This window comes from Macaca fascicularis, chromosome 11, assembly GCF_037993035.2.
Source record: "Macaca fascicularis isolate 582-1 chromosome 11, T2T-MFA8v1.1".
Taxonomy (NCBI): domain Eukaryota; kingdom Metazoa; phylum Chordata; class Mammalia; order Primates; family Cercopithecidae; genus Macaca; species Macaca fascicularis.
The window spans coordinates 110,662,963-110,684,458 of NC_088385.1; the positions used below are offsets into that span (position 1 = coordinate 110,662,963).

The window sequence follows — 21,496 nt, forward strand, 5'->3', positions numbered from 1 at the left end:
AAGCTTCACCTCTAGAAGTGAAACTTGTCCCCAGCAGCCACCAAGGCACGATGTGGCTGAATAATGTTCATTCAATCATTCAACCAATGTGGATTTACTGAGTCCTTACTAATATTGAATGCTGACATTGATTAAGTGCCTACTATGTGCCAGCCACATATGTTTTACAATTCAATCCACTTAACCACCCTTTGAGATAGTTACTGTTATTATCCGCAGTTAGCAGATGAAGAAACCAAGGTACAAAGAGCTTAAGTGATTTACTCAAGAGCCAGCAATTTTTTTCTTTTTTTTTTTTTGGAGACAGTTTCGCTCTTGTTGCCCAGGCTGGAGTGCAATGGCACAATCTCGGCTCATCACAACCTCTGCCTCCCGGATTCAAGTGATTCTCCTGCCTCAGCTTCCTGAGTAGCTGGGATTACAGGCATGTGCCACCACTCCTGGCTAATTTTGTATTTTTAGTAGAGATGGGTTTCTCCATGTTGGTCAGGCTGGTCTCAAACTCCCGACCTCAGGTGATCCACCTGCCTCAGCCTCCCAGCAGTGCTGGGACTACAGGTATGAGCCACCTCACCCGGCCGAATATTTCTAATGTCTAGGGATTTGTGGTTTAGGGACTGACAGGGACAAAATTCCAGCTCTCCAAAGGCTTACAGAAACAAATTCTTCTAAAAAATCATTATAAAGGATATAAAAGCAAAGAAGCAGGTAGAAAGGTGAAGGATGAAAGGAGATGTTGTTTTAGAAGACACCTCACGTAGGGAATATTTGAGTAGAGACCTAACAGACACAAGGGGGCCAGGCATGAGGTATGAAGAGCAGGCCGCTCAAACTTTCAGCAGTGCGGGAAAGACTCCATGACTCCACAGGCCGGTATGTTAGCCACTAGCTACATGTAGCTATCAAGCACGCAAAACGTGTGGCTGAGGAACCAAATGTTTAATTAAATTTAAATGGCTACGTGTAGCTAGTAGACAGTGCAGACCAGAGGAACAGCTTTCCTCAAGGTGAGATGAGCAAGTGCAAAGGCCCTGGGGCAGGAGCCAGCTTGGTGTGCACGGAACAGCGGGAAGACCAGGATGGCTGAGTAGAGCGGGCACAGAGGAGGAAGAGAGGAAGAGAATGCAATCTGAAGGTCACCAGAGACCAGCTCTTCTTGGCCAATGAAAGGTCTTTAGCTCTGTGTGTGACAGGAGGCCAGCGAAGTGTTGGGAACAGAGGGGTGTTGTGAAGAGATTAGAAAGGATGGCTCTGGGCAGGGTATCTGTAGGAGAACAGGCACAGAAGCAGGACCTCTTGGGGAAAACGATGCAACAATCTAGGCCAGCGCTAATGGTGACTTGTGCTAGCTTGGTAGTGCTGGGGTTAGTGAGAAATGGTGAATCAGTATATATGTTTTAATGTTATTTTTCTTTTTGAGATAAAATCTCACTCTATCACCCAGGCTGAAATACAGTGGTGGGATAATGGCTCACTGCAGCTTCAATCTCCTGGGCTTAAGCAGTCCTCCCACCTCAGCCTTCTGAGTAGTTAGGCCTACAGGCACGTGCCACCATACCCAACTAATTTTTTATTTTTTTAATTTTTTGTAGAGATTGGGTCTCCCTATATTCTCCAGGCTGGTCTCAAACTTCTGGCCTCAATCAATCCTTCTGCTTCAGCCTCCCAAAGCTGGAATCACAAGCATGATCCACTGCACCTGGCCACAATTTTATTTTATTTTTTTAAGACAGAGTCTCACTCTGTTACCCAGGCTGGTTTACAATGGTGTGATCACAGCTTACTGTAGCCTCAACATCTTGGGCTCAAGCAGTCCTCCCATCTCAGTCTCCCGAGTAGCTGGGACTAAAAGCATGTACCACGACACCCGGCTAATTTGTGATTGTTTTTTTGTAGTTACAGGGTTGCGCCACGTTGCCCAGGCTGGTCTTGAACTTCTGGCCTGAAGCAATCCTCCCACCTCAGTCTCCCAAAGTGCTGGGATTACAGGCATCAGTCACCACACCCAGCCAGAATTTTACTTTTAAATAGATTTCTCCATCAGGAAGCCCCAGATGAGATGATCTCCCTAAATGTTCATTGCATATCCCATGACACACTACTGTAATTATAACATTCATCTCATTTATAATTCCATGTTCAAGAGCTGGGTACTCTAAGACTGTAAGCCCCATGAGAACAGGGACCTTCTCTATTATGTTTTTCCCTGTAATCTTATGGCTTAGCAGTGCCTGGCCTGTGATAGTCCCTGAATAAGTTATTTTTTAGATGTTTCAATGAATGAATGAATGGCTATGACACAAGCATGGTTCCTCCCACAACTGAAAATGCACAGCCAACAAGGGGTCATGGAGCTGGTGGACTGGGTCTCAACCCCTGATGACTGATCATATCCTAATTTGTTTACAGCCTGTGGCTGCTCGGACCATGGACAGTGCGATGATGGCATCACGGGCTCCGGACAGTGCCTCTGTGAAACGGGGTGGACAGGCCCCTCGTGTGACACTCAGGCAGGTCTGTCATGGGAGTGGTCAGCTGCTGGCAGCCCAGGGCTGCAGTGGACACTGCCAAGAGCATACAAGTGAGGTTGGGAGTCTGAGTGACATCTGAAAAAAGTGACAAAGCAGGTCCACGTGGTAAAAGATGATTCACATCTGTAGCCCTGGGCCTCAGGAGGATGGAGACTTGCCGTAAAACTAGATGAAAAGATTGAACTCAAACCTATGAAACTAGCACGTCATCCTGTATGATTATAGGACTCACCTCAAGCACAGAATCCCAGGTTCAGGCAAGGACTGTGCCTCGTCCTGGTGGTTTGGGGGCCCAGATGGGTACAGACACAGAGGCGCAGTGGTTTCATGGAAATCACTTTGAAGGCCCAAGACCAGGGTCTGACCCCTGGTTCTGCTACTTACTAGATGAATGGCCTTAGATAACCGCACTCTCTGAGCCTTGACTTGCTTGTCCTTAAAAAGAACTACGTGGTACACATTCTGCAGGGAAAGGATTGCTGGGAGGGTCAGCGAGCGTGGTTTTGAAGTTCCCAGTGTATGCAGATGCTCAAAACAAGCAGCTGCCATTATCACGCTCACCATCATAATCATTGTCATAACTTGATCCTTACTAAGTGGTCAGTTTTCTGAAGTCTCCTTTATACCCGAAGCCCTGTGTTCTGGTAGATCTGAAATGTGCTGGTTGAGTTATCCATGTGAATGACTGTCATTTCATCCTCCCTGGGGTCAGAGGGCATGGTGAGGCCCTTCCTGTGGGCTTTAGCAACCTGAAGTTTCATGGGTTGCAGCAGTATGGCTAACTTGAGTTCCTCCTGCTCCCTGTTCTTCCTGCCTCCTCCCCTAAGCACCACATGGCCTCCTGCTGCCTACATGCACTGCAGCCCTAGCCAATCCCAAAGCTCCAGACTTCTCCCTAGCTCAGTGGTGCCCTCAGAAGGCCGTGGAATTTCTCCTCCAATTTAACCATCTCCATCTGGAACCCTCTAATCTTAGGGCCAGAGCACTAATCTGCCAAGTTCATTCCTTGGCAGATACGTTTTGTGGTATAAAGTTTTAGTCGATAGCTCCTAAAGAACATTTTTTCTCATATAAATCTCAATGACATTGCAGAGATCATGTCTTACTATAGAAGAGTAATTCTAAAATCCCAGAATCTCCAAGGCTAGAAAAGACCTTAGCAAAGCACCGCATCTTCCTGCTGTACAGGGGCACTTACCAACACAGTGGTCGTCCAGACAGAGTCTTGGGAAGTCTCCTTAGGTGGGTTTTAACTCTTCACACCATGGGTGCAGAATGAAAGTGGCCCCTTCCTTTGCAGTTTTGCCTGCAGTGTGTACGCCTCCTTGTTCTCCTCATGCCACCTGTAAAGAGAACAACACGTGTGAGTGTAACCTGGATTATGAAGGTGACGGAATCACATGCACAGGTAAGCCACCTTTGTGCACAGGTGAAATAGCAGCGTGCTGTGGGAGAGGAGCAGGACTGGCTCACAGTGCCTGGGCTTCATCCTAGCCCTCCTTCCTGTCTGGGCCACTTCAGCAGCACCTACCCTCTCCATAACTCAGTTTCTTTAATGGATGTGCTCATGCTTGATCTGCTCACCCTCTAGGTCAGAGTTTCAAAATTGTTTTGCAAACTGGAATGCACTTTACTTCAGAATTTTTTTTTTTTTTTTTTTTTTTTGAGATGGACTTTCACTCCTGTCACCCAGGCTGGAGTGCAATAGTGCAATCTTGGCTCACTGCAACCTCTGCCTCCCAGGTTCAAGTGATTCTCCTGCCTCAGCCTCCCAAGTAGCTGAGATTACTGGCATGCGCCACCATGCCCGGCTAACTTTAGAATGTTTTTCTAACTCTACAAGTAATCCAGCCTTCAAAAAAAATCAGAAAATACACAACACTATTTTTTTAAGTTAAACCTAAACATACTCTCACCACTAGGTGAGAATCACTGTCAACATTGCAATATCCATCTGTAGTAGTTAGGATATAGGTTCAGCCATACAGAGACCTAAACGAATGGCGGCATAAATAAGGTAGATGTTTCCTATTGTCTCATATAACAGGTTGGAGGTATCCAGGGCTAACACAGTTTCACTCTGAAAGGTCATTTGGGGGCCTGAACTCATTTTATCTTGTGGCTCTGCCATCATTCACTCACCTCATCTGAGGTGGCCAATATCATAAGCCCAGCCTGGACAGCAAGGTGGAAGGAGAGGAAGGAGGCAAACCTCCTTCCCTTTATGCAAACTAGGAATTGTTAAAATCACATCTGCTCCCATCCCATTGGCTGGAATCTCATCATTGGTCATGCCTAGCTACAAGGGAACCTGGGAAATGTAGTCTTTTATTGGACAACCATGAGCCCACCTGAGAATCTATTATTATAGAAAAAAAGAGACTACGCCGGGCTCAGTGGCTCACGCCTATAATCCTAGCACTTTGGGAGGCCAAGAAGGGCAGATCACTTGAGGTCAGGAGTTTGAAACCAGCCTGGCCAACATGGTGAAACCCCGTCTCTACTAAAACTACAAAAATTAGCTGGGTGTGGGGGCAGGTGCCTGTAATCCCTGCTACTTGGGAGGCTGAGGCAGGAGAATCACTTGAACCCAGGAGGCAGAGGTTGCAGTGAGCTGAGATCAGGCCACTCTACTATAGCCTGGGCAACAGAACAAGACTGTCTCAAAAAAAGAAGCAGCAGCAGAAGAAAACAGAGACTAAGTACTGAGGGAAAATTAGCAGTCTCAGTCACATGTACTTTCTAATATTTTTCTAAGGATAAATAGTCACATAGAGATATATACTTTCTTTACAAAAATTAGATCTTGCTATACCTGTTCTTTATTCAGCTACAAGGCATTCCAAAGTGAGTCAGCGTTCAACAATGGCAACAAAGACCTAGATTCTCTTTTCCCACCCTCCCATCCTTAGAATGAGCCTTCTTGTCCTTGTCTTTATTCTTCCAGGGTCTCAAGTGGCTGCATAAGTACAGATGGCTTTTCAGCTGCTCCTGAGGCTGGAGCTAATCTATTGTTAGGTCGATATTTGGGGGATCATGAAAACAAAAGTTCTAAGAGGTAGCACGATGAGGAAAGCATGGACTTTGGAGCCAAACCAACTTGGGTTTAAATCTTCAGCCAGGCCACATTCTAGCTGTTTTACCTTTGTCAGATCAGTTAAACTGAGTCTCAGTTTGTTCACCTATAGAATGGGGATAACAATGTCTAACTCACAGGCTGCTCAATATTGCACTAACTACACACACACACACACACACACACACACACACTGCCCTAACATGAAAAATCCAAATTCTGAAAACTAATACCAAAGTCAAGCCTGGAGGTATATGACAAAGGGGGCAGAAGTGGACAGATGTCCTCAGGCTTCATCTACGAGGTTGTCACAAAAATATTCATGTTGCAAAGGCCAGCATAGAGGCCACAGAGCATGGGGAGAGAAGGCACGAACACGTAGGGGCCCATTTACCCACCCAGCACCACTAGTGCTGCAGTGACCCATACCCTGACCTGAAGCCCTGGTTCCACAGAAGGTGGTAAGTTGAGCCCTCTCTCCTCTGCTCTTGCAGTCGTGGATTTCTGCAAACAGGACAACGGGGGCTGTGCAAAGGTGGCCAGATGCTCCCAGACGGGCACGAAGGTCTCCTGCAGCTGCCAGAAGGGATACAAAGGGGACGGGCTCAGCTGCACAGAGATAGACCCCTGTGCGGACGGCCTTAATGGAGGGTGTCACGAGCACGCCACCTGTAAGATGACAGGCCCGGTGAGTCGCTCTTTCCCAGGGAAATTTGGGAGCAGCCCCTTGGGCTTCGCTCCTCTTTGCCTTTCCACCTCCTGCACTCTGCTTATCTCCTGGACTCTTCCTAAACATTTTTTCTAGCACAGTCTGTTTCTTGTTAAAAGTCATTGGGCTAAATGCAAGGTGGTCCCCTAGGTAGAAAAAGGGCGTCCGTGGAAAAGTTGGTGAAATTCTTAAGTGTATTGCTCAGTTAACAGCAATGTATCAACATTAATTTCTTAGCTCTGATGAGTGTGCTATAGCTATGTTGGACGTCAGGGGAAAGCGGGTGGAGAGTTCTCTCTTTGCCACCCTTCTATCCATCTAAAACTATCCTAAATAAAAGGCTTATTAAAAACAAACAGCTGGTAAGATGTGGCAGGAAAAGTGCAGAAAAGATGATGCAAGATGATGTCTGTTGCTGGTTACAAATGTGGTTCTAGAGTCAGACTGCCTTTGCGTCTTACCTCCTGGACTGACAAGCTGTGTAACCTGGAGGTGGCTAATTACTCTCTGAGCCCCAGTTTTCTCATTTGTAAAGTGGGCCTCATAATAATGCAGACATCATAGAGCTGTTGTGGGGATTAAAGGAGATCATTCGTTGATTCAACCAGTGGTCATTGTGCATCTGCTCTATGCTCTTACAGGTCCCAGGGTTATAACAAAAAGACAGAGTCCCTGCTTTCCCGGAGCTCATGCACAAGTAGAGAGTGGGGGCAATGCATGGTACAGAAACAAACGCACGGAATTTTTTCAGAGAGCACGAGGAGCCCTGTGAAGAACATAAATCAGGCCAATGTGATAGAAGGGAATGGAAAAGCTACTTATGTAGGGTGGTCAGGGAGGCTGTCTCTGAGGAAACCACATTTGAACTGAGATGTAAAGGATGAGGTTTCATCATAAGCCTGGATAAAAGCGGGATGTAGCAGTTATTCCCACTGGACAGGACAGGCATGTTCTCTTGGTCCATCTGAACACCTCCTAGGCTGGACATTGGTCCCATGGGCACTTGGGCATCCTGGAGTCTTAAAGAAGGAACTTTTTCATCTCTTCCCACTCTCCCTCCACAGGGCAAGCACAAGTGTGAGTGTAAAAGTCACTATGTGGGAGATGGGCTGAACTGTGAGCCGGAGCAGCTGCCCATCGACCGCTGCTTACAGGACAACGGGCAGTGCCACGCGGATGCCAAATGTGTCGACCTCCATTTCCAGGGTCAGTGTGACCAAACCACCCTTCTCTTCAGACGTGGGGAAGGGACCCTCAAGGGAAAGAAGAAAAACAAAACAGGCCAAGCATGGTGGCTCAAGCCTGTAATCCCAACACTTTGGGAGGCCGAGGCAGATGGATCACTTGAGGTCAGGAGTTCGAGACCAGCCTGGCCAACATGATGAAACCCCATCTCTACTAAAAATACAAAAAATTAGCTGGGTGTGGTGGCGTACACCTGTAATCCCAGGTACTTGGGAGACTGAGGAAAGTGAAAAGCCACACAGAAGTGTAGAGGCATGGGCAATAGGACATCTTGAAAGCCAGTGGAGGAGGCCAGAAAGGACCCACAAATGTAGTCCCTAGCCAAGGCAGAGGGACTTCAGTGGTTCAGAAAGTGACTCAGGGCACTGTGCTTTACAGCTGATCAGTATGTACTGGATCACTCCAGGGCTGGGTTTGTTTGACAGATGTGGACTCTGGTGGAGACTTCCTGGAGGTTTGAATTGGGCTAAACATAGAGGAGCTGGTAAGGCATTTCTGCTGGCAGGGACAGCATGGCCAGGAGAGAATGACCAAGGTGGTGCTGGGTGAAAGCACCTGGGGAGGGAAGGTGATGAGAGGTTTGAAAGCTTGGTTGGGGGTATTCTATGGTCTAGGTATAGGGGCCCTTCCAAGCAGAAAGATTTTATGGGCACTTGCTACTTAGGATGGGGACAAAAATTCAGTTGGGACCAGCTGATTTGGAATTTATTTGCCTCTGGGACTGTGAAGTCAAGAAGAGCTTGGTTTTTTCTTTAGGACACAATTCATTCAGCCAGTCCCGCCTGTTCCCAAAGCCCACTTCCAGGTGGAAATCTACCCAGCTCATAGAGTGTGGTCCAGCTTCTCCCACGGGCTTTTTCCTTCTGTTATGAATGCCAAGAAAATATTGGCAGTGATACTAAGTGACTGTGCATCGCGTTGGACCTCCCTTCTGTTGGAGCTGTGTGGTTACTGTTAGCTTGGGAAAATGCCTCAGCTTTCCCTGTAGGCACAGTTACAGAACCATCCCACGTTCAGGAGGAAGCGCTGCCCTCACACGGTTCACAGGAGGGCAACCTGCCCTCACGATTGGCAACCGATTTGCTAATGCGTGCAGCAGACAACCTTAAAGTAACTCATACTGAGACCTGTTGGTTCTGTTTCCAGGACCCCATCCTATAGAAATAATCTGAGAATTGAATAAAGATAAGCATACCCATCCCAACATTATTTAACATCACAGAAAATTAGAAATAACATATATATCTAATAGTAAATGATGATAAAATATATTGATATACATCTACTCAAATTCATTGTATTTTGTTGTCTCAATAAAGAGACAAGGAACACTTTTCCATACTTCTCCAAGCTGTTAAATTGGTGTTTGCATTTCAGATATGGCCAAGATCATTTGACTACGCATTGTGCTGTTGAAATATGTTAAAACAAGAAAAACTTAGTCTTCTTTGGTGAAGAAAGTATCCTTTTGTGGCATTATACAATGAACTTGACAATATAAAAATGTGACTTGCTCCTTGAACTATTGCTGGTCTCTGCACTGAATTTTTTGGTTAGGAAAGATATCAGCTATGAACCAATGATAAAAATCTTCCAGTATCTTAGGAGGAAATGAGTTTTTAAAACTTTTTTAAAAGGCACAGCAGGTGTCAGAAAACACACAGAGCCCTGGGCAGAAACTCACTTTAATGTGTTTTTTATAGCTGTAAAGGTCACAAAAAAATTTTCAATTATAAGTATGGGGAGGAGGAGAAAATCATGTTACCAGAAAATTTTTATAATATTAGGATATAATTATGATTTAATGTTAAGTTTTAAAAAGATTTATGAAAACTACGTCGGCAATATGGTACCACATTTATAGTATATATAACATGAATAAATAGGAAAGAAGATTGAAAGAATGTCAAATTATATCAAATTAAAAATTTACCAAAAAATAAAGTAAAATTCTAGAAGGAAATACACCAAAATTTTAGCCAGGGAGTAGTGATTATTTCTGGAGAATAGAATTGTAGGTGGTTTTTGATTATTTTTTTACTTTTCTGTATTGCCCTAATTTCTACAATGGACATATGTTAGTTTTATAGTTAGAAAAGAAAGAAATATTTTAAATGATGTACTTCAACATAACTTGAAGGGGAAATGGCTTCTGGAGACACCTGGGGTATAGCTGGCCTTCGTTTTGAAAGTCCTTCAGAGTCCATTGTTGGAAACACTGCCAACCTGGTGGGTTGACCTGGGCAATTCCTCTTCTTCCTCATCCAGATACCACTGTTGGGGTGTTCCATCTACGCTCCCCGCTGGGCCAGTATAAGCTGACCTTTGACAAAGCCAAAGAGGCCTGTGCCAACGAAACTGCAACCATGGCAACCTACAACCAGCTCTCCTATGCCCAGAAGGTGGGTCGTCAGTTGGCAGATTCTGTGCAGACAGAGTCTGCAGGGGTGGAAGTGCAGCCCCTTCTTAACATGGGGGAGACTTGAGCTGTTGCCTTCAAGCAGGGGAGTGCAGGTAGCTCCTGGAACAATGCTAACAGTCACCGTGTCCATTTATTGGGCATCTATTGCATCTATTATGTGTCAGGGACTGTGTGTGGTGCTTTGTTGATATTATTGTCCATCCTTACAACATCTCTGGAGGCAGGTCAGGTGTTACTATTCCCATTTTACAGATAGGGAAACTGAGGCTTAGTTTCAGTACAGTGCCTGATGTCACCCAGCCAAGAGGTGGCAGATCCAATATCCAAGTGTAGACCTGACTCTTAAAAGTCTATTTCAACTATGACATTCAACTGCCAAGGCAGAGGCAGAGACTGGAAGTGCATACCTCACAGCCGGAAACCAGAAAGACAGCAATACCCAGAAGCCTAGGGTAGATCACCCCGAACCCACAAAACAGTGGAGTTTCTGTGGAATAGCTGGAGCTCTCTGTGGCTGGAGGGACTGTGAAAAGAATAAATAGAGACTGCACAAGCTTTCAGACACAGCAGGAAGGAAACGGAACTCTTTGATCAGGTGCTGCTCTCTTAACCTCTGAAACTAGAAGTCCTACCCATTTGGAAAAGCTAGCAGGTTGGAGTTCCAGGCTGGTGGTTTATCACTGGGAGCAGAGGTGATGAATGCCTAGTAGGTATGCTTTTAAAGCCCCTTCTCCAACCTCCATCACTAACAAATCTCTACTTTTTCAGACCTGGTATTTCTTTACCAAGGAATAAAACCTCTGATGCCAGGACCCAGACTCATGGAGAGTCTGAATCTCTGCTCTCCTGCTTGCTGGTCACATGACCTTGATCAAGCCACTAAAATCTCTGACTTACCTGGCATGTTTGTGGAAGGACTAAATGTAATATGGCACACAGTAGGAACTCAATTTTTAAGATTATTAAGAGATCTGGAATAGTGGACCACCTGGGTTTGAATGCCAGTTCTGCCATTTGCCAGTTGTGTGACTTTGAGCAAGTTACTTCTCTTTTTTTTTTGGGTGGGGGGAGGGGGGATGGAGTCTTGCTCTGTCGCCCAGGCTGGAGTGCAGTGGCACGATCTCAGCTCACTGCAACCTCCTCCTCCTGGGTTCACGCCATTCTCCTGCCTCAGCCTCCCTAGTAGCTGGGACTACAGGCGCCCGCTACCACGCCCGGCTAATTTTTTGTATTTTTAGTAGAGACGGGGTTTCACCATGTTAGCCAGGATAGTCTCGATCTCCTCGTGATCCGCCCTCCTTGGCCTCCCAAAGTGCTGGGATTACAGGCATGAGCCACCATGCCCGGCCTGTTACTTCTCTTTACCTCAATTTTCCCAGTTGTATGAGGATTTAAAAAGTTCCCACCTCATAGGGTTGATTGAGAGTTCAAGGTGTTGACACATGAAAAGCTCTTGCGAGAGAACCTGATCCCAGATAAACTCTCAATAAGTCTTATGATGATGGTGGTGATGATGATAATGGTGGTGGTAATGGGGAGGGTGACAATAATTATAATAATGATGATGAGAGTGATGATGATATTATGATGAAGAATTAGAGTTCTAGGCCAAGCATGGTGAGTCACGCCTGTAATTCCAGGACTTTGGGAGCCAGAGGCGGGTGGATCACTTGAGGTCAGGAGTTTGAGACCAGCCTGATCAAGATGGAGAAACCCCATCTCTACAAAAATTAGCTGTACGTGGTGGTGCACACCTGTAATCCCAGCTACCCAGGAGGTTGAGACAGGAGAATTGCTTAAACCTGGGAAGTGGAGGTTGCAATGAGCCAAGATCATGCCACTGTCCTCTAACCTGGGTGACAGAGCGAGACTCCGCCTCAAAAAAACAAAAACAAAAAAAAGAGTTCTACCAGTCAGAGTTCTATCAACCCATTAGCAGAAAAATTTGCGCCTAGTATAAATGGATGACAGCAAATTCTTTCTCAAGAGCAGAAAGAAGAGAAATGAGTATGAAAGACCTGGGCACCTACAAGAGAGGACACTTTTGTTCACCCAGGGGCTCAATCAATCAATCAACATCTAATGACCACCTACTGTGTGCCAGGCACAGAGGTGCAATAGGCAAAATGAGACTTTATGGGTTTTACGGTCTAATAGGGGAATCAGACATTAACCAAATGATGCCACAACACATGGAATTGCAGCTGACCCATGGCCATGTCTGTATCCCTGCAGGCCAAGTACCACCTGTGCTCAGCAGGCTGGCTGGAGAGTGGGCGGGTTGCCTACCCCACAGCCTTCGCCTCCCAGAACTGTGGCTCTGGTGTGGTTGGGATAGTGGACTATGGACCTAGACCCAACAAGAGTGAAATGTGGGATGTCTTCTGCTATCGGATGAAAGGTAACTGCCCCAACTACACTTCAGGTTCCAGGCCATGCAGCTGCTGAGCAATCCTCAGCCTGGCCAGTCACTCCCCAAATGGGAGCAGTGCAGGCCTGGCCCCTGCCTTACTTGTGTGGGACCCTGTGTGCCTCTGCTCTCCAGATGTGAATTGCTCCTGCAAGGTGGGCTATGTGGGAGATGGCTTCTCGTGCAGCGGGAACCTGCTGCAGGTCCTGATGTCCTTCCCCTCACTCACAAACTTCCTGACGGTATGTACCATGTCTGCTTGGTTTGCCTCAGGCAGGGAGGGGTTCCCTCAAAGCAGCTATTAGTGGGGTGAGGCCTTAAGAAGCTGAAGGCCACAGTCATGGTTAAGAAATGGGTGCTGGACCACCTTGTCTGAATCTAAAGCCTAGTTTTGCCACTCACTTGTAAAACCTTAAAGAAGTTACTTTCCTCTCTGGGACTCAGTTTCCTCATCTATAAAACGGAGATGGTAGTAGCATTAACTGTGTAGGGTCATTGTGATCATTAAATGAGTTAATAGTTGTGAAGCATTTAGATCTGTGGTCTGTACATGGAAAATTCTATGTTCATGTGAGCTGGTATTATTATCTCTGTTTGTATCTGGAATAGTTTAAGAGCATGATCTATACAAATGAGACCCTCTTAATCTTCTTCATGAATGTAGTTAGCTAAGCCTGCCTGGTGATCACCCAATGAGCCAAATTAACATAGAGTCAATTTGCATCTTGCACTGCACTTAAAGTCACGTTAATATTCTACAAGTCATATCCAGCGAAGAGAAAGCCCCATCTGGAGAAAGGTTTGGTGCTGACTGATCAAAGAACTGACCTAACAGTAATAATGACAACAACAATAACAACAGTTAACATTTCTTGAGCATTTATTTTGTATGGGGCACTGTACTGAGCCCTTTACGAGGACATTTCATTCAAGCCATAGAATGTAAGTTCCATAAGGGAAAGGATTTTCTTTGCCTTGACCACCATTGTCTCCCCAACCCCTCAGATAGTAGCTGGCACATGACAGGTGCTCCATAAATACTTGTTAGAAGGACTAAACCCTCATGCAACTGTACAAGCCACTTCTATATCCACATTTTAGATGAAGAAACTGAGGCTTAGTAAGGCCAAGGACACAGCCTAACTCATCAGAGCTGGGCTCAATCTCAGACTGCCTGGTTCCAACCTCTCCCCCTCATGCTTTAGAGTGTGGAACAAGGACAGCCTGGGCTACTGTTCCCAGTAGAATCTACAGTCAGTGACCGCAGGAGGAAAGGGCACCGAGCATGAGTATAGGACTTGTAGGATCCATGGGGAAGTTAGACCAAGGACCCCCAAAATGGAGTCTTTGTCCACAGACCAAAGATACCCATCTCACTGGTCTAAAAATCAGGACCACCATTAAATACACTAGAGATGAACACCCAAACTGACCTTTCTGCTGTGTGGGAGCCTGGCTTGCAACAGCCTTTCAAAGAAAAGACGGTGTCAGAACAAAACATTTTCAGCAAATTACCTACTTTCTCTGGGCCTCAGTAGCCCAGAAGGAGGAATAAATAAATAAATATTTTAAAAATATATATTAAAGTGTGTGTGTGTGTGTGTGTGTGTGTGTGTGTATGTATATATATATATTTTTTACTCTTAAGAGACAGAGTCTTGTTGTATTGTCCAGCCTGGAGTACAGTGGCACGGTCTTGGCTCACAGCAGCCTCAACCTCCTAGGCTCAAGGGTTCCTCCCACCCCAGCCTCCCGAGCAGCTGGGACTATAGGCACACACCACCATATCGGCTAAATTTTTTTAACTTTTTGTAGAGATGGAGTCTCACTTTGTTGCCCAGGCTGGTCTCAAAATCCTGTGCTCAAGCTGTTCTCTCACCTCAGCCTCCCAAAGTGCTGGGATTATAGGTGTAAGCCACGACACCCAGCCTGCTCAGTGAATATTTAGCACTTACCGTGTGCTTGAGATAGATCAGTGAACAAGCAAACAAACAACAAATGGAACAAACAAGTAAATAGTATTGAGTGCTAGAAGGTGATAGATCCAGATCCTATGGAAAAAGTGGAACAGGGCTGGGGGGCACCCCAGGGTCCCCCTTCTGTCGGAAGTGATGAGGGAAGGCTTTGGGGAGAAAGTGGCATGTGAGCAAAGTGTAAATGGAGGAGAGGGGGTGAGCCACGCAGACTTGGGGGAAGAACATTCCAGGCAGAAGGAACGGTTGAGCAAAGGATGAGCGGCAGGAGCGTGCCAGGCCAGTCTGAGGAAGAGCAGGGAGGCCCCATATGGCTGGAACAGAGTGAGCGAGAGAGGACAGCTAGGCCCAGTGTCAGAGAAGCAACAGCAGCCTCATGCTTTGGGCCTCATGAGCCCTTATGAAGACTTGGACTGTTCCTCTGAGTGAAGTGGGGGCCACTACAGGATTTTGAGGAGACTCGAGATTTGATGCACCTTTCAAAGGGCTGCTCAGGCAGCCACATGGAGGATCGGCTGTGACGTGGCTGCATCTTAAACCATAGGATTCACTGAGGAAAGGAAAAGTCCTCAAACTCTCACGATGCAGGCAGAAGACACAGCAAAGGAGCAGCAGGCTGAGTTTGCTGACACATGAATATTCCCAGATGGGTGATGCCCTGGGACCTTCTCCAGCCACCCTGGTCCCTGCACACCAGGGCTGGCCCCTCTGATGACTTCCTTCTTCTCCCCAGGAAGTGCTGGCCTATTCTAACAGCTCAGCTCGAGGCCGTGCATTTCTAGAACACCTGACTGACCTGTCCATCCGTGGCACCCTCTTTGTGCCGCAGAACAGTGGGCTGGGGGAGAACGAGGTGAGTTGCGTCCCTGGTGCCTTCGCTTTAGACTAGCATGTTATCTATCACTACAACAATGCTGGGTCACAAATTACCTGAAAACTCAGTGGCTACACATTTATTTAGCTCACACATCTGCAGATCAGTGGCCACTCCCTTGGACTTGGCACACTCGGGTCTGAGACCCGCCGTCAGCTACTCTAGCTGGGCTGTCAATCACTCTGCTCCATGGGACTCTCATCGTCCAGCAGGCTAGCCCAGGCGAGTTCTCAGGGCAGTGGCAAGGAGTGAGAGAGGCGAGAGTAGGCCCTGTTCCGACAGTGCTTCTCAAGCCTCTGTTTGATCATGTTTGCTAATGTGCCCCTGGCCTGATAGGTCACATGACAGAGGCCAAAGTCAGCATGGGGGGCAAAGGGCCAGGGGTGCAGGGAGTGGGGAAGAACCAGGGCCACTGATGCAATCTGTGTTCCACGCCAACCTTCTTCACGTCACGGCACACAGGATTGGCAGTATTTATTCAGTTCATGCACAGGTGGCTCACCCAAGGCTCCAACAGTCCCACCAGCCAACTGAGGGCTGAGAAGAGTAATGCCTCTGCCTACCTCAAGACCCTTTCTTCCTAGAACGCTGCTGGAAAGCTCTGCTCTAGACAATACAAATGACATTCAATCCCACATCCTAGCTATAGGTGGCCTCTGGCAGAGCCCAAACAACCAGAAGTCTGAGATCTCCACATGGAGGCAGGAAAGCTTAGGCCATGAGAAGCGGATTTTCTTAGTCATCCCCATCATTAAAAAGACAAAACATTGACCTTTGAAGAGCATTCTGTGTTTCTCCTTTTTTCTCAGACCCTGTCTGGGCGGGACATCGAGCACCACCTCGCCAATGTCAGCATGTTTTTCTACAATGACCTTGTCAATGGCACCACCCTGCAAACAAGGCTGGGGAGCAAGCTGCTCGTCACCGCCAGCCACGACCCACTCCAACCGGTACGGAGTCTTCTGGGCTTCTTGGGAGAACTGGAGATAATGCATGCAAAGTTCCTGCCATATAGTAGGTGCTTAATAGGTGGCAACTATTATGTGAACATAAACTCTAAACCTGCAGATAGGGGATGGTGTTAACTGCCTACCACAGCGTACCACACTGACAACTGGGCAGCCCCTACCCCTTGGGAAATAGGCCAGCCTCAGAAGCTGGTAATGGGGAAGGATAATGAACCCATTTTAAAGCTGTCTGATTCTCCACCTTCGTTTCGGTCAGCTTGTCAGCCTATTCCAGGCATTAACATGAGCTCCGAAGTCAAATGACCCCAATTCTGCCACTTGCTAACTATAAGGACTTAAACAAGTTATCCAGCTTCTCTGTGTCTCAATTTCCTCATCTGAAAAATGAGGATGATGGTGATGGCACAGGTCATTATTTTCATGATTGTGACACAAGGGAGGAAAAACTTATTCTACCCTCTTAGGGTCTGTGGCTGGGCCTGAGAATTAAATTAGACATACAATAAGCAGGAGAGAAGCATATGCATTTTATTTAATCTTTTATGTGCATCAAGGGAATCCTCATATGGAAAATAAAGACTCAAAGAACTGTTGGGATCAAGAGCTTATATACTTTTTAAAGAAATGATGCATTTGTGGAAAAGTGATCAAATAAAGGGGTTTAGGCTAATGGCAGTAAATTGTGGCATGACTAACAAATAGATGGTGGAAACGAGTGGAAGATTAGGAGTATTTCAGTAGATTTGTTTGTACAGATCCATTTCGTCATCTACTCCCAGTTGTTCCTGCAACTGCTGTTTCTCAAGTGCCTTCTGCTCAAAATAACTAATATGCCAAAATGGTTGGGGGGGGGGTGGTTTTTTGTTTTTAGACAGTTTCTCACTCTGTCACCCAGGCTGCAGCGCAGTGGCACAATCTCAGTTCACTGCAACCTCCCCCTCCCAGATTGAAGCAATCCTCCTGCCTCAGCCTCCCATGTAGCTGGGACTACAGGTTCCCGCCACCATGCTCAGCTAATTTTTGTATTTTTAGTAGAGATGGGGTTTTGCCATGTTGGCCAGGCTGCTCTTGAACTCCTGGCCTCAAGTGATACGCTTGCCTCAGTCTTCCAAAGTGCTGGGATTACAGGCGTGAGCCACCGTGCCTGGCCCAAAATGGCATTATTTTGGGGTGACATCCATCCTTCAGTGTGGATGATGGTGATGATACTGATGGAGGAAACCGTGGTGGTAGTGGTGGAGGTGGTGAGAACCATGATGTCAGATTCAAGTTCTGAGACATGCAGAGAATAGTGCCTGACAGGTAGCAAGTGCTTAACAAATATTGGTTTTAAATGTTTATCTCATTAAATGATTTCTATTTAAGAGCAGTTTAGACTAGTGTCTCTCAAAATTTAATGTGCATTTGAATCTGCTGGAAATTTGTTAAAATGAAGATTGTGATTCAGCAGGGGAGGGGGCACAGGGCCTCAGCTTCTGCCCACACAAGCCAGGAAATCACACTGGGACATCACTTAAAATTTCATCTTTTCTAACAGTGTGGTGTGATGTTCAGTGCATGGACTCAGAGTCCACAGGCGTGGGGTTTGCCACTCACTCCCTGGGTGATCTGGGTCGGGCCATTTTCCTTCTGATCACTCATCTATCAGACAAGTAGGTTGGACAAATGATCCGTAAGGTTCTCTGCAGCCCTCAGATCAGCTTGTCGGCACAGGACAACTAATGTGTTATGGGCTGTCCAGAGGGTGAGAAGTCCTAGGCTGCCTATCAGTGGAGACAAACCTGAAACCTGGGCTCAGGGACCTTGTGATACAAGGGAGGAAAAACTTATTCTACCCTCTTAGGGTCTGGGGCAAGGCCTGAGAATTAAATAGGCATACAATAAGCTGGAGAGAAGCATACACATTTTATTTAAACAACGTCCCTCGATGAGAGTAAAAGCCATCAATGCTCTTCTCATTTCCCTAGACGGAGACCAGGTTTGTTGATGGAAGAGCCATTCTGCAGTGGGACATCTTTGCCTCCAATGGGATCATTCATATCATTTCCAGGCCTTTAAAAGCACCCCCTGCCCCTATGGTGAGTATCTAGGGTCCCTGGTAACGGACCAGGAGGAGTCCCGGTGCCCACTCACCAACAGGCAAACCATTACCAGAAGCCCTGTCCTCTGCCCTCCTCCTCCAGAGACTGGAGGAGCCTCCAACCTCCAAGGTAGCTGGCTTCGGGACTGCCCAACCCTGCTTCCTGCCATCCCCACTCCCAAGCATTAGCAACACAGCACCAGTCACCATTAATATCTGTTGAATGAAAGGGAGAGGATGGGCCAACAAAGGAAGCGCTGGAAGGGGAGTGAGAAATCCTAAGCTCTGGTTTGGCCCCGTCACTTCGTAGTATCTCTGAGTCCCAATTCTCCCATCTGCAAAATGGGGCTCATAATGGCTCCCTCCTGGGTTTTGGGGAAAACTGAGTTAAAAATAGAAAACACTTAGAACAGCCCCTGACACATAGTACATGCTAAATAAAAGTTGGTGATGGTGGTTGTTAGCATTTTTTTTTCCCAAAAGCATGAGGGGAGGGGTGAGCTGCTGGAGAGTTCCATAGCACAGGGGTTAAGCACAGGAGCTGCAAAGCCAGACTGGGTGCAAAGCCCACTTCTACCACTGACTGGCTGTGTGATATTGGGCAAGTGCTTCACCTCTCTGTGCCTCAGTTCTCCCACATAAAACTAAGAACAATAATAACTGTCCCTGTCTCTTTGGGCTATTATCACACTTCAATGGCTTATTTCACGGAAGGGTATTAGACCCTGGCAGTAGTAAGGGCCAGATACATGTTAACATATCAATATTTTTATCCCCACTGGCTCCAGAATGCCTCGGGCCACCAAGGGTTCCCCTTTGGGGAGTCAGAAGTTTTAAGAATGAGCCCCTTTTCTTTCTTTCTGTGTTCAGAGCTTGACCCACACTGGCTTGGGAGCAGGGATCTTCTTTGCCGTCATCTTGGTCATTGGAGCTGTTGCCTTGGCTGCATATTCTTTCTTTCGGCTAAACCGGAGAACAATAGGCTTCCAGCATTTTGAGGTGAGAGAGAAAAATGGGAACATGATGATGGGGTCCTCTCCAAAATCCCAGTCCCTGAACCTGGGCTGCTTCAGCCGAGTAGTCTCGCCAGAGTCCTCACCCAGAAGCAGTGTCACACAGTAGTAGGGGTGGCCACCCACCTCATGCTTACTGCTGCTTGGGTGGGGTCCCTGCCCTTAGGAGGAGCAGCAGTGGTGGTTCCCCTCCTTCTGGTTGAGACAGGGCCTGGCAAGGAGAGAACACACCCCGAGCCTCTGTGCCAGGGGTTTGGCCCGGAGGCCCGTTCACTAGGACCTAGGAGTCTCGTTCACCTTGGAGGATTCACTGCACAAGCACACCCCATGACCTAGCCTGGGCTTCAAGACTGGCTCTGAGGACTGGGGGACAGGGCCAGGGACCCTACACAGCCAGACGCTTTATGCTGCAGCCCGTGAAACTCATTTCTGTTTGAACAGTTGGGTCCACATCCCAATCAGCAGCCAGCTCTTGGCTGGTCATGTAGGAATACAGCCTGGGCAGCAGCACAGCAGTTAAGCATCCTTCCTTATGGACTTTGTCCTCCTCTCTGGCCCACCCTCTCCCGCTGCCACCTCCTCAAAACACTCCTGGTAAAGGCTGTGGTGCAGACCCCCCAGGCAGCAGTTTGCTGCCTTCTGGCAGACAGCTTGCATATTTATAAGCTCCAGGGGCAAATCTCAACCCCATTTTGAGCAAAAGTGTACAGGCTGTATGACTGCATTTATATTAAGTTGAAGGACAGACACCACCACTCCAGGTTGATGGGAGTCAGAACAGCGGTTACCCTGGGTGGCAGTACCGGCAGGCTATGAGCATGTGAACACATCCTGGGGTATGGAAGTGCCCTATGTGCTGATTTGGTGGTGATCACCACTGGGTAGACATCGGTAAGATGTCACCGAGCTGAACCTAAAGGTTGGTGCATTTTATTATATGTGAATCATCTCTCAACAAAGGACTGTTAAGGAAAAGCTCCCAGAGGCAAAGGGTGGCTTGCTTTACCTGCCAACTTGGATGAGACGCTCCTGGCTTTCATGCTTGTCTTTCCAAACAGTCGGAAGAGGACATTAATGTTGCAGCTGTTGGCAAGCAGCAGCCTGAGAATATCTCGAACCCCTTGTATGAGAGCGCCACCTCAGCTCCCCCAGAACCTTCCTACGACCCCTTCACGGTGAGTTTGCATTCTTATCTAGGAATAGGTTCCCTTGGGGTACAGGGGAATGACGTCTTTTAGGAAATTGTAGTGGAGAGTTTGTACCAAAGAAGGTTCATTTCTAGAATGTATATCAGGTAACAATCCTAAAAGCCAGTTTTGCAAGCTGACTGAAGCCAGTGTGGTTGTTCAGAGTTCCTGGGTTCTCTTGGGTAGACAGCAGAATCCTTGAACAAATAGAGACAGGGGAGAACAAGAGGTTGTTATCCAAGCCCAATCTCATGACCAGGTGAGATGTCACAGTGGAAAAAAGTCTTGGGCTGAATTCTGCTGCAACCATTTATGAAGTAGCAGGTGTAAAACATGATATAAGGAAAAAGGATTTTTCCTTTAGATGTCGTCTCACTCTGTCACCAGGCTGGAGTGCAGTGGCGTGATCTTGGCTCACCACAACCTCCGCCTCCCAGGTTCAAGTGATTGTTGCCTCAGCCTCCGAGTAGCTGGGATTACAGGTGCCCACCACCACGCCTGGCTAATTTTGTATTTTTTTTCTTTTTTTTTGAGATGGAGTCCTGCTCTGTCGCCCAGGCTGGAGCGCAGTGGCCAGATCTCAGCTCACTGCAAGCTCCGCCTCCCGGGTTTACGCCATTCTCCTGCCTCAGCCTCCCGAGTAGCTGGGACTACAGGCGCCCGCTACCACGCCCGGCTAGTTTTTTGTATTTTTTAGTAGAGACAGGGTTTCTCCATGTCGGTCAGGTTGGTCTCAAACTCCCAACCTCAGGTGATCCACCCGCCTTGGCCTCCCATAAGCACTGGGATTACAGGCGTGAGCCACTACACCCAGCCTAGAAGTCCTTTAACCTTACACTGACATTGTTGTCCAAGATTTTACTGCTTGTCAGAGCTACTTTTCTTTGATGAGGCCTTATAATGTACATGCGTGGGTGTTCTGCTCTGGTCTTCCAGAAAGGGACCATTTATCTCTAGAGTCAGTGATGCTGGAGCTTAGCTGGGGCCTCCACGGACATCAATCCAGGG

At 47.2% G+C, this 21,496-nt stretch overlaps 1 protein-coding gene across 12 annotated transcripts in view; it reads left to right on the forward strand.

Annotated features, from left to right (window-relative positions):
* Positions 1 to 21,496, forward strand: part of STAB2 (stabilin 2) — a 175,529-nt gene that overhangs the window by 147,294 nt on the left and 6,739 nt on the right. For 4 of the 12 annotated variants that reach the window (XR_012420543.1, XM_065524724.2, XM_005572053.4 and 1 more), the window contains 12 exons: positions 2,410 to 2,514; positions 3,832 to 3,939; positions 6,102 to 6,295; positions 7,381 to 7,522; positions 9,830 to 9,963; positions 12,219 to 12,384; positions 12,529 to 12,635; positions 15,100 to 15,219; positions 16,050 to 16,190; positions 18,176 to 18,286; positions 19,159 to 19,287; positions 20,360 to 20,476. Coding sequence is in view for 3 of the 12 variants with exons in the window: in XM_065524724.2 (XP_065380796.1) it covers positions 2,410 to 2,514; positions 3,832 to 3,939; positions 6,102 to 6,295; positions 7,381 to 7,522; positions 9,830 to 9,963; positions 12,219 to 12,384; positions 12,529 to 12,635; positions 15,100 to 15,219; positions 16,050 to 16,190; positions 18,176 to 18,286; positions 19,159 to 19,287; positions 20,360 to 20,476 (1,574 nt within the window). In the remaining 9 variants the exon portion in view is untranslated. Of the gene's footprint in view, positions 1 to 2,409; positions 2,515 to 3,831; positions 3,940 to 6,101; positions 6,296 to 7,380; positions 7,666 to 9,829; positions 9,964 to 12,218; positions 12,385 to 12,528; positions 12,636 to 15,099; positions 15,220 to 16,049; positions 16,191 to 18,175; positions 18,287 to 19,158; positions 19,288 to 20,261; positions 20,477 to 21,496 lie in introns of those variants that run through there. The other 8 variants (XR_012420541.1, XR_012420540.1, XR_012420539.1 and 5 more) reach the window with 6 other exon arrangements.